The 12,307-nt window shown below is 44.9% G+C and overlaps 1 protein-coding gene and 1 pseudogene across 1 annotated transcript in view; one reads left to right on the forward strand and one right to left on the reverse strand.

Moving 5' to 3' along the window:
• The first annotated feature begins 397 nt into the window (after window positions 1-397).
• MAML1 (mastermind like transcriptional coactivator 1) overlaps window positions 398-12,307 on the forward strand; it is a 44,269-nt gene continuing 32,359 nt past the window's right edge. Inside the window, exon 1 of the mRNA XM_017517256.2 lies at window positions 398-1,127. Coding sequence (XP_017372745.1) covers window positions 792-1,127 — 336 coding nt within the window. The 5' untranslated portion in view covers window positions 398-791. The remainder of the gene's footprint in view (window positions 1,128-12,307) is intronic.
• LOC108295217 lies at window positions 4,046-4,507 on the reverse strand (annotated as a pseudogene).

Here is a 12,307-nt window from a genome sequence, read left to right on the forward strand (position 1 = left end):
ACGATTCTGACGAATTATGGGGCTGGATATAAGGAATGAGGTCAAAGTAAAACGGCTGACGTTAAAATAGCTACTTCGAGTTTATCAAAGCCAAATTTTTTTTATGCCCCCCCAACCCTCAATTTTTTTTTTTTTTTTTAATGATCTGTATCTACCAAGCGGGCGACGGGAACTGGCTAGCTGCGCCGCACCCCGTCTGCCCGATTCCTCTTTCCTCTGGGAAGCCGGAAGGGGACTTCAACCGGCAAAGTGCAGGAAACCAATAGCCGCATCTTGGACGGGATCCTGTCAGTCATGCTTAGCTCCGTCCCCAGGACTGAGGCCCGCCCAGAGGCTTCCCTCCGCCCTTCGCTTGAGAGTTCCTTTTAAATACCGCTCTGGAGCCCGAGCGCGCCTCTTGCGTGCTCGTCCCCACGCCCTCGGGCGGCCGGTTCTTCCTTCTCTGGTTGGTCGGAGCACCTGCTCATCAGCTATGGCGCACAAGGTCTCTTACTGAGGCCCCGCCTTCTTCCGAGGGCCCAGAAAACAATTTTAAGATGGCGGTGGCGGCGGCGGCACGGAAAACAATGGGGCTGGGGCGGTGGGGACAGGCCGCGGCTTGAAGTGGGCAGCAAGCCCCGCCTGGGGGTCGGGCCGAGCGGGGCAGGAGGAAAATCCGCCGCCGCGCGCTATCTAGCTCCACTGCCCTCGGGGACATGGCGCGGCCGTGAGGCGGACAGGGGTAACCGCGGGGAGCGAAGCCCGCAGTGCCAGCCTGCTGCCCCGGGCCCGGCCCGTGCAGCCCGCGGCCCATGGTGCTGCCCACCTGCCCCATGGCGGAGTTCGCGCTGCCGCGGCACAGCGCGGTCATGGAGCGCCTCCGCCGGCGCATCGAGCTGTGCCGGCGCCACCACAGCACCTGCGAGGCCCGCTACGAAGCCGTGTCTCCCGAGCGCCTGGAGCTGGAGCGCCAGCACACCTTCGCCCTGCACCAGCGCTGCATCCAGGCCAAGGCCAAGCGCGCCGGCAAGCACCGGCAGCAACCCGCCGCCCCCGCCCCGCCACCCGCCGCCCCCGCCCCGGCGCCCGCCGCCGCGGCTCAGCGCCTTGACGCCGCCGACGGCCCCGAGCACGGCCGCCCGGCCGCGGTGAGTAGGGCGCGGGAAGGCGCTTGTCGTGGTGGCAGTCCCCGCTCCCGAAAACGCTTCGTCTGACGCGGATCGGGCCGCTGGGAGACTTCCCCGCGACTCCTGGATCTGACTGGAGGGAGGGTAACATGGCAGGGAGCTGAGAGGTTGTCATCTTCGGGAAGTGGCACTGTGGCGTTACTTTGGGAAAACAGCACCGTGAGGGCCTTGTAGGAGGCCTGACCTGGGAAGGCTGGCGAAGGCTACCCGGAGGGTTTTTCTCCCAAACTTGATTCCTTGATATTGAGATCTTTATTCGAAATAGAGTAGCATTAGAGTTGCCTGTGATGGAGGAGTTCCTGCATTGTAGGCCTGGCCTCATTTATTCTGCAATTTGTTGGCTCCTTGCTCTTCACTAGATCCTGTGCTGTAAGCAGGGTCAGAGCTTTCATATGGAAATAAGTCGGCCTTCATTTGACCAACTCAAACTCCTTTGGAAAATCAAGAAATCTTTGGAAAACTTAGTAAAATGTTATTAGTTGCAAATAAGTATTCCTTGTTTAGGTAGCCTGAAATTTCTGAACTTGAGATTCCTGCAATATTGTTGACAATTTTAGTTTTAATTTATGAGGCCTGTTTAAAATCTCTGATGATGTTAGATTGTTGGTAAATTATGCCCTTTGGGCTTTCAGTAAATTTTCCTGAAATCTGTTGGTTAGAGGTTTTTCTCCCTGAAACAGATTTACAAAAGAGAGACAAAATGTTTCAGTGGTTTTCTTGGGGATTTTAGGTTAAAACAAATGTTAAAATCTAATTTGTTACGTGTATTTAAAAATGTATACCTTTATTGTCTCTCACCTGGACTATTGCAGTGCTCCTCCCTAACTAACCCGTCTTTAGACATTTAGTTTCTTTCTCCCTTCCTCTGGAAATGCTGGAAATCTTTCTGTTGCTTGAAGGGATGCATTCAGAGTCTTTGGTTTGGCCCTTGGGACCAGTCTGACCTAACCTATCTTTTAATGTCCCTCACAGATCGTCTGCTCTGGTTGAATTATTATTCTCCTTATCTCCCACACTAGCCTGGATTCCTGGGCCAGAAGAAAAAAAAACACTCAGATTTCATTGCTAATTGTATCAACTGGTCAAGCCTTCTGATCTTCACTTTTCTCATTTGTAAATTAGGGGTATGTTGAGCTTACTATCTCCCAGTGTTCTCCCCCCCACACACACTCCCCCCTTCCACATTGCCCAGGCTGGCGTGCAGAGACACAGTCATGTCTCACTGCAGCCTCAACCTCCTGGGCTCTAGACTCCTCGATTCTCCTGCCTCAGCCTCCTGAGTAGCTGGGCCCACAGTTGCACACCACAACTGGCTAAATAAAAAAAAAATTTTTTTTTCTGTTAAAGATGGGGTCTCTAAAGTCCCTCTGCGCCCAGCTGGAAGTACTTGGGAATAGTTGGTGGTCATTACATGTGAAGTAAATAATGAAAGCTCATAAAAATCAGTTTTATACACAAATGGTTGCCTTTAACACTCCCTAAAAAGTATATTAGTGGGGGCCGGGCACAGTGGCTCACACCTGTAATCCCAGCCCTTTGGGAGGTAGAGGCCGGCAGATAACCTAAGGTCAGGAGTTGGAGACCAGCCTGGCCAACATGGTGAAACCCTGTCTCTACTAAAAATACAAAAATTAGCTGGGCATGTGGTGTGCGCCTGTGGTCCCAGCTACATGGAAGACTGAGGCAGGAGAGTCCCTTGAACCTGGGAGATGAAGGTTACAGTGAGCCGACATCACACCACTGCACTCCAGCCTAGGCAAGGGAGGGAGACTGTCTCCCCCCCAAAAAAAGAAAAAAGGCATATTAGTAGTAATTCAATTTTTGTTTAAAGTTATTCCAAGAGTTTAGACCCTACATGATTTTTTTAGTCTTGAATCAGTGAAGGAAACTGGACATGCTTTTTGAAGAGAAATTAAATCTATTTTAGAACTTGAATCTAACTTATCAGTCATTCTTTTTGGTGTCAGAACCTAATTAGATGTGTCATGTTGAGTTGATGTCTTTTTATCACATTAAACCTTGACCCCATGGATTTCTTGAGTTTAAACTCTGTAGTGGATGTGCTCTTCTGTGTCTCTGCTAGCAAGAGGGATGCATTCCGCTTGGACTCCAAGTGTTTCTAGCTGAGTTCTTTGGCCTTGGATTGGGGTCATAGGAACAGAAGATAAGTATCATTAAGAAAACAGTGGCTCCTTCAATTCAGAGTGGGGAGAGTCCTTGAGTAGGTAGGATTTTGGCTTGGAGAAAACAGCTTTGCACAAAGAGATGGAAAGAAGTTACCTCTTAGTCATTGTTATTTTTGACAACTCCATGTATTTGATCTCATTAATATTTCTTACATAAGGAATATTACTCTTATTTTTTACCAAGTGAACTGTATACTGCTTGACACTCATTTCAAAGTTATTTCACCAGCAACCCATTTGTATGACTGAGAAGGGATCAGATTTACTGCTAGAGTTTATTTCTCTTCAGGTTATTGTTTTCTTAGGATATCCCACCACAGCGAAGTCTTAGCCACTATCTGCTTAGTCTGTCAGAGGTGAATCAGAAACACTGTCTCAGGCTTTTTCTCTATGCTGGTTTTCAAGGAATGAGCCTATTAGGTTTTCATTTCTTTTCCTTTCTTATTGAAACAGGGTCTGGTTCTATCACCTCTGGTTGTAGTGCAGTGGTGCGATCGTAGGACACTTAATCCTTGAACTCCTGGGCTCCGGGGGTCCTTCCACCTCAGCCTCCTGAGTGTTTGGGACTACAGATGTGAGTCACCTTGTCTGGCTGGAAGTTGCTTTTTCTACTTTGTTTTAGGTGTGTGAAGTTTCTCTGTGTGTGTGTGTGTGTGTCTCTCTCTCTTTTTTTTTGGGGGGGGGAGTGGAGGGAGATCTGTGTGCCTTTATCAGCGGAGCCTCTACTTCAGGGGGATTAAGCGGCAGGAGTGAGTGGCGCCGATGCCTGGCCGGCAGCGCTTCACGGGCCTGTAGATGATGGAGAACTCGCCCAGGTAGTGGCCCATATTCTCTTGACTTTATCTCCACCTGGTTGAAGGTCTTGCCGTTGTAGTTGCCTACCACGCTGCCCACCATCTTGGGCAGGACGATCATGTCCCGCAAGGGCGTTCACCACTTCCGGCTTCTCCACGGGCGGTGCCGCCTTCTTGGCCTTGCGCAGGCGCTTCAGCAACGAGTGCTGCTTCCGCCGCAGGTCTTGGTTCAGCCGCCACGCTGGCACTCACTGTACAGTTGCATCAGCTGCTCATAAGACGTGTCCAGCAGCTGGTCCAGGTCCACGTTGCGTTAGGTGAACTTGCGGAAGGTCCACTTCTTCTGCTCTACCTCTGCCATCTTGCCGGATCCTCAGAAAAAGCTCTCTCACTTTTTTAACCTTTTATTTGTAAGTAATTTCAAACTTAGAGAAAAGCTCTTAAGTTTGGTACAAAGAACATCTGGATACCCACTACCTAGATTTACCTGTTGTCACTATTGTGCCCCATTTGCCTTATCATTTGCACATTTTCTCTCTCCCACTGTCTGCCTCTTTCTCTGTCTCTCAAACGTTTATTCTCTGAAACACCTGAGAGTATGGTGCACACCTCAAAGCTCTCTGTTCCCAAACACCCCATGTGTACCTTTTAAGAGTTAAGAAACCCAGTCGCGGTGGCTCACACCTGTAATCCCAGCACTTTGGGTGGCTGAAACAGGCGGCTCACAGGTCAGGAGTTGAAGACCAGCCTGACCAACATGGTGAAACCCCGTCTCTGCTAAAAATACAAAAATTAGCCGTGCGTGGTGGCAGGCGCCTGTAGTCCCAGCTACACGGGAGGCTGAGGCAGGAGAATCGCCTCAGCCAAGTAGGTGGTGGAGGTTGCAGCGAGCCGAAATCATGCCATTGTCCCCCAGCCTGGGTGACAGATCGAGACTACATCTCAAAAAAAAAAAAAAAAGTTAAGAAAGCTGTTAATTTTGTAGACCAAACTCATGTAAGAATTACGAAATAACAAATTATTTACAGGAAGTAGATATTTCTGAATATAAAACAGATACTGTACTATAATCATGTGGGGTAGTTGTTTTTTTTTTTTTAAAGATGATCTTTAGGATCTTTTTTAGGATTTAGGATCTCATTTCTTCCGGTAATGCCAGAGACTTTGTCTAGCTCCCTCTTTTTTGTCTTCAGTATCTACCTTCCCAACTGAGTCTTTCCCTTCAGCTTGATATTATGAACAAATATTCTCCATACTGACAAGTCCTGTGTTTTCTCACTCTCAAAATAGTATTCCATATTCTTCCTTCCCTTTGCCCTTTCTACTTGAACATATACTCTTTGAGCCTATGGTAATACAATAAAGGACACCAAGGATGGACTTGCCAAATTCATTGGCTTTTTTTTTTTTTTTTGGAGACAAGGTCTCATTCTGTTACCTAGGCTAGAGTGCAGTGGCACTCTTATGGCTCTCTATAGCCTCGACCTCCAGGCTCAAGTGATCCTCCCACCACAGCCTCCTGAGCAGCTGGGACTACAGGTTTGCACCACCACATCCTGGGTAATTTTTTTTTTTTTTTTTTTTTTTTTTTTTAGTAGAGATGAGGTTTTACCATGTTGCCCGGGCTAGTCTCGAACTCCTGAGTTCAAGTGATCTGCCCACCTCTGCCTCCCAAAGTGCTTGAATTACAGGCATGAGCTGACATACCCAGCCTCATTGGCATGTTAGTCATTATTCCTCGTGATTTCTTCCTTTTCTTAGCTTCTCCTCCCTTCTGATTTTCTTTTTAGCTTTCTGACTTTTTTTTCTCAGTCTCCTTTCTATTTTTTCTTATTAATTCATGCAGCAAATATTTGAATGCCTGCTGTAGGCAGAGTACAATCAGCCCTCTGTATCTGCAGGTTCTACATGTGCGGATTCAACAAATTGTAGATATAAAATATTTTTTAGAAAAAAAACAGTAAAAAAGAACGCTACAACAATTAACACAAATTTTAAAATGCAGCTGGTCGTGGTGGCTCATGCCTGTAATCTCAGAAGTTTGGGAGGCTGCGGTGAGATAATAGCTTGCTTGAGCCCAGTAGTTTTAGGCCAGCCTGAGCAATATAACAAGACTCCATCTCTAAAACAGAATAGAATAGATAAAATTAAAATGTAGTTGGGTATGGTGGCTCACACCTGTAATCCCAGCACTTGGGGAGGCCAAAGCTGATGGATTTCTTGAGCCCAGGAGTTCAAGACCAGCCTGAGCAGCAGAGTGAGATGTCATCTCTGTAAAGGCGAAGTAACATGCACCTGCGTTCTCAGTTACTCAGGAGACTGTGGTAGGAGGATCGCCTGGGACTGGGAGGTCAAGGCTGCAGCAAGCTATGATTATACCACCACATTTTAGCCCGAGTGACATCAAGATCCTACCTCAAAAATAAATAGCTGGGTGCGGTGGCTTACCCCTGTAATTCCATCACTTTGGGAGGCTGAGGTGGGAAGATCACAAGGTCAGGAGTTTGACACTAGCCTAACCAACATGGTGAAACCCTGTCTCTACTAAAAATACAAAAGTTAGCCAGGTGTGGTGGTGTGCACCTATGGTCCCAGCTACTCAGGAGGCTGAGGCAGGAGAAGTGCTTAGATCAGGGAGGCTGAAGTTGCAGTGAGACAGGATCGCGCCACTGCACTCCAGCGTGGGTAACAGAGCAAGACTCCATCTCAAAATAAATAAATAATAAATAAATAAACTAAAAAATGACATTTATATAGCATTTCTATTATGCGAAGTATTGTAAGTAATCTAGAGGAGGTTTAAAGTATACAGGAGGATGTGTATGTTATTCGCAAATATTAGGCCATTTTATATAAGGGACTTGAGCATCCTTGGATTTTCATATCCTGGTGGGGCTGGGCAAGGGTCTTGGAACTAATTCCCCATGGATACCAAGGGAACTACTATATACAGCAATGAATAGGACAAATTAAAATTCTGCTCTTGTGGAGAAAGAAGAGATCAAGAATTTTAAGTTAATTTTGTTATAAGAGCTAAGCAAAAATTTTAAAAGAGTAATGATACTAAATGACAGTAGTAGCTTAAGATGTCTTGATTTGGGCTTTATGATTGGGAGGCTGTCAGTCAGCTGAAACTCTTGGAAAAGAACTTTCCAGTTAGAACTACTCGTGTCTGAGGCAGGAACCTTCTGAGCTGGCACGAAGAACACAAAGCAGGCCAGTGTGTCTGGAGCAGCATGCACGCAGGACCAGATCAAGTGCAGTGGGAAGCAGTAGCAGGGTAGGGAGCAGAAACATGATATGATCCAACTTAGGTTTTTAAAGATTGTTCTGGTGCTAGGTGGAGGATTCCTGAGGTTGGTATCGACAAGAGTGGATGCATTTAAAGTTTTTGTAGCTCTATAGATGCCAGGGGTGGGGCTTGGAGGTCAGTGGAGCTGGAAAAGAGGAGATGGGTTTTGGACAGTTCCTGAGGGCAGAGGTGACAGGACTGGGTTGCTGGACTAGATGGCTTTGTTTTAGGGGCAAGGGAGAGGGGAGTATTTAAGGAAAATTCCTAGTTTTTTGGCTTGAGAAACTTTCTTTGCACTTTAAAAATATTAGTGTTCCCTGGGCAACTATATTCCTGACCACTTTCACTTTTTTCCCTGGATTATTGATACTTTGATATTTTCATTTATCATCTGTAATAAGATTCTCCAAATCCCCAGTCCAGATCTGTCTTCCAGATTTCAAATCCAGATTTCCAGCTGTCTACTGGACATTTTCATCTTTCCAGGATATATTTCCCACATATCCAAAACGGACTTTCCCTTTTTCCTACCAAATCATGTGTTCCTTCTAAATATTTTCCCTAACCCACTCATCCAAAGTAAAAACCAGGGAATTTTCCACTTCTTTTCCTCAATTCCCAGCATTCACTTGGTGGTTCTTTCTACCAGCATTAAACTCCCAGTGGAGCCAGGAATCATGGTAGATGCTGAACCTATATCACGGAGCCTAAGTGAGAGAGCACATGATACATAGGTCATTGCAAAACCAAGTTAAGGGCTAAAGCTTGGGAGAATATTGAAGAAGGAGGATGCCCTTTTGGTCAAGTTTGGAAGGCTTTAAAGAATTGACTCTTGCCTGGGCGTGGTGGCTCACACCTGTAATCCCAACACTGTGGGAGGCTGAGGCAGGTGGATCACTTGAGGTCAGGAGTTTGAGACCAGCCTGTCCAAAATGGTGAAACCCTGTCTCTACTAAAAATACAAAAATTAGCCGGGAGTAGTGGCATACGCCTATAATCCCAGTTACTCAGGAGGCTGAGGCAGAAGAATCGCTTGAACCCAGGAGATGGAGGTTGTGACAGAGTGAGACTCCATCTGAAAAAAAAAGAACATTTTCCCCACCATGCTCAGTGGCTTACACCTGTAATCGCAGCATTTTGGGAGGCTGTGGCAGACAGATCATTTGAGGTCAGGAGTCCGAGACCAGCCTGGCTAACATGGTGAAATCTGTCGCTGCTTGAAAAATACAAAAAAAAAACAAAAACAACAACAACAACAAAAATTAGCTGGGTATGATGGCACATGCCTCTAATCCGAACTGCTTGAGAGGCTGAAGCAAGAGAATCACTTGAACCCAGGAGGCGGAGGTTGCAGTGACCCGAAATTGTGCTGCTGTACTCCAGGCTGGGTGACAGAGCACGACTCTGTCTCAGAAAGAACATTTCAAATCTTTAATATGTGGCTATGCATGAAGACTTGAGCTCTTATCAAGGGGCATTTAATAGGATTTGATTCCTTTAGGACACTAAGCAAAAGCACTAAATTGTGATAGTACATAGTTCTTTGAATTTGGGGCTTAAAATCTAGAGGCTAGAAGGTAAGTCAGGTCAGAAAAATCCTTATATTTGAGACTGAGTGTTTGGACAAAATAATTTTGAAATACTGTTAACACCCTAACACTTTTTTTTTTTTTTTTTGAGACAGAGTCTTACTGTGTCACCCATGCTGGAGTTCAGTAGCACTATCTCGGCTTACTGTAACTTCCACCTCCCGGGTTCAAGCGATTCTCCTGCCTCAGCCTCTTGAGTAGCTGGGATTACAGGCGCCTGCCCACCACAATGCCTGACTAATTTTTGTACTTTTAGTAGAGACGGGGTTTCACCATGTTTGTGAGGCTAGTCTCGAAATCCTGACCTCAGGTGATCCGCCTGCCCTGGCCTCCCAAAGTTCTGGGATTACAGGCGTGAGCCACCGCCCCCAGCCCTCCTCACACATTTTTAAGTTGACACCTAGCACTTTTCATCTTAAGGTTTTAAGCTTATAAAAAACTATAATGCATTTTTTTGGTTGATCAATTGTAAACTAAGTTACCATAATTCAGTTTATTAAATGAAATACATGAAATAATACATTTAGGTAACACAGCCTTATAAATGCTACATATATTTAATTTGAATCAACTATTTTAAAAGGAGGAAGGAGCAAAAAGTGCTTATAATTAAAGGGATATAACTTCCAGAGAATTATAAATATTAACATTTAAAAATAAAATCACATCAGTTTTTAAAATGTAGCCAGTGGAATCTGACTATTTTAGCCATATGCTATCTTTCATCAACTGTTTAAAGAATGCTTTAGCAGAAATTTTAAGTTCCTTTTTCTCCTAGAACTTGCATTCTTTTTACACTTAGCCCCCATAATATGTTTTATTTTAACATAATTCATGTGTGGAAGTCTTTTATTGATCATTCTAGCACATTTTCTGCAACAAAACTAGGAATAAAAATTAAAATATTTTTTTCTTTTTGAGATGGAGTCTTGCTAGCCCAGTCTAGATGGAGTTCAGTGCCGTGATCTCAGCTTACTACAACCTCTGCCCCATGGGTTTAAGCAATTATCCTGCTTCAGCCTCCGGAGTAGTTGGAATTACAAGCACACACCACCACACCCAGCTAATTTTTGTATTTTTAGTAGAGTCAGAGTTTCACCATGTTGGCCAGGCTGGTCTTGAACTCCTGACCTGAGGTAATCCACCATGCCCAGCTGCTGCTGCTCTTTTTAAAGTTGATTCATACAAAATAATATATGTAGCATCTATAAGTTTGAGTTACATCTATTTCTTCTTTCAATAAGTTGAATTGTAGTAATTTAGTTAAAAAAAAACAAACATGTATTATAAATTTTTATAAGTAATTATTAAGCAAAAAGTGCAAGTTTTTAAGAAATGCCCTTCTTAATGAGATAGACTAGGCTCCCTCCCTCTCCTTGATTTATTCATGTCACCATGGAGGAATATCACTTGTTGCCAAAGTAGGAATTCAGTTCTTGTTTTTTGTTTTTGTAAATTTAAGCCCCAGAAATTCTTGCTGACATAAATAAACTATAAAGGAAAGGAATAATGGCTGGGCGCGGTGGCTCACACCTGTAATGCCAGCACTTTGAGAGGCTGAGGTAGGTGGATTACTTCAGGTCGGGAGTTTGAGACCAGCCTGGCCAACATGGTGAAACCCCGTCTCTACTAAAAATACAAATTATTAGCCGGGCATGGTGGTGTGTGACTGTAATCCCAGCTACTCAGGAGACCGAATCACTTGAACCCAGGAGGCAGAGGTTGAAGTGTGTCGAGATCGTACCATTGCACTCCAGCCTGGGCAACAGAGGAAAACTCCATCTCAAAAGAAAGCGGGGGAAGGGAAATAAGTTTAGTTATAGCAGAGTTTTTCTCTTTCTTTCCCTCTTTCTTTCCTTCTTCCTCTTTCTTTCTTTCTTTTTCTTTCTTGCTTTCTTATTTCTCTTTCCTTTTTTTTGCGATGGAGTTTCATTCTTATTGCTCAGACTAGAGTGCATTGGAGCGATCTCAGCTCACTGCAACCTCCCTCTCTCGGGTTCAAGCGATTCTCCTGCCTCAGCCTCTGTAGTAGCTGGGTTTACAGGCATGCACCACCACACCCTGCTAATTTTGTGTTTTTAGTAGAGGCCTGACCATGTTGGTCAGGCTGGTCTCGAACTCCTGACCTTAGGTGATCCGCCCACCTTAGCCTCCCAGAGTGCTGGGATTACAGGTGTGAGTCATTGTGCCTGGTCAATGTTATTCAATATTTTGAAACGGGAGTTGTGTGCCAAAAAAAATCACATTTATCATCAAAAATTAATTTACTTATCACTTGACAACTTGGTTAGGTAGTCTTTCAATTTCATTGAAAACTAAGAATTAGAAACCATTCGACTTGCAAAAGGATTTATCTAGTCATTAGTCTTCACAATCAGTAAGAAATACTAACAAAAAGTCTTTTGCAAGTCTTATAAATTAGTTATTGATTATGCCTGTTATTCTTTCATTTAGAGGTACCTTGTTTCTTTCTTTGTTGTTTCCTGTCCCTACCCTCACCCCGGAGACAGAGTCTCAGGCTGAATTTATTTTTTATTTTTTATAAAGATGAAGTCTTGCTCTGTATCCCAGGCTGGAGTGCAGTGGCTATCTATGGGTGCTGTCATGGTGCACTACAGCCTTGAACTCCTGGGCTTATCTCCCTAGGAGCTGGGTCTACAGACGTGTGCCACTGCAACTGGCTTTCACACTTTTAATTAGTGTGTTTTTGCTGTTCTCTGTTAGACTGTGAGCAACTTAAGAGCAAGACCAAGAGTCTGGCATTATACCTGCTGTGTTTGGCAGTCATCAAGCATCTGTTGAACGTGTGTTAATGGTATTATAGAAGGAACTCTGAAGTGAGAGTCAGAAGCTGTATGGCTTTGGGCTAGGACCAGTTCGGAAGTGGAGTTGGTAGAGGTAAGGTGGTGGGCCCTGATTTTCATACCCTTGTTTAGGGCATCATTGATCACACTAGGACGGAGCAACCTAAATGTCCATCACAGATGAATGGATAAAGAAAATGTGGCATATCCATACAATACAATATTATTCAGCCTTAAAAAGGAAGGAAATACTGTCATATGCTACAACATGATCTTTGAGGACATTACGCTAAGTGAAATAAGACAGTCACAGGCCAGGCACAGTGGCTCATGCCTATAATCCCAGCACTTTGGGAGGCCAAGGTGGGTGGATCACGAGGTCAAGAGATCGAGACCATCCTGGTCAACATGGTGAAACCCTGTCTCTACTAAAAATACAAAAATTAGCTGGGCATGGTGGTGCGCATATGTAGTCC

This window comes from Cebus imitator, unplaced genomic scaffold (assembly GCF_001604975.1).
Source record: "Cebus imitator isolate Cc_AM_T3 unplaced genomic scaffold, Cebus_imitator-1.0 Scaffold625, whole genome shotgun sequence".
Lineage (NCBI taxonomy): Eukaryota > Metazoa > Chordata > Mammalia > Primates > Cebidae > Cebus > Cebus imitator.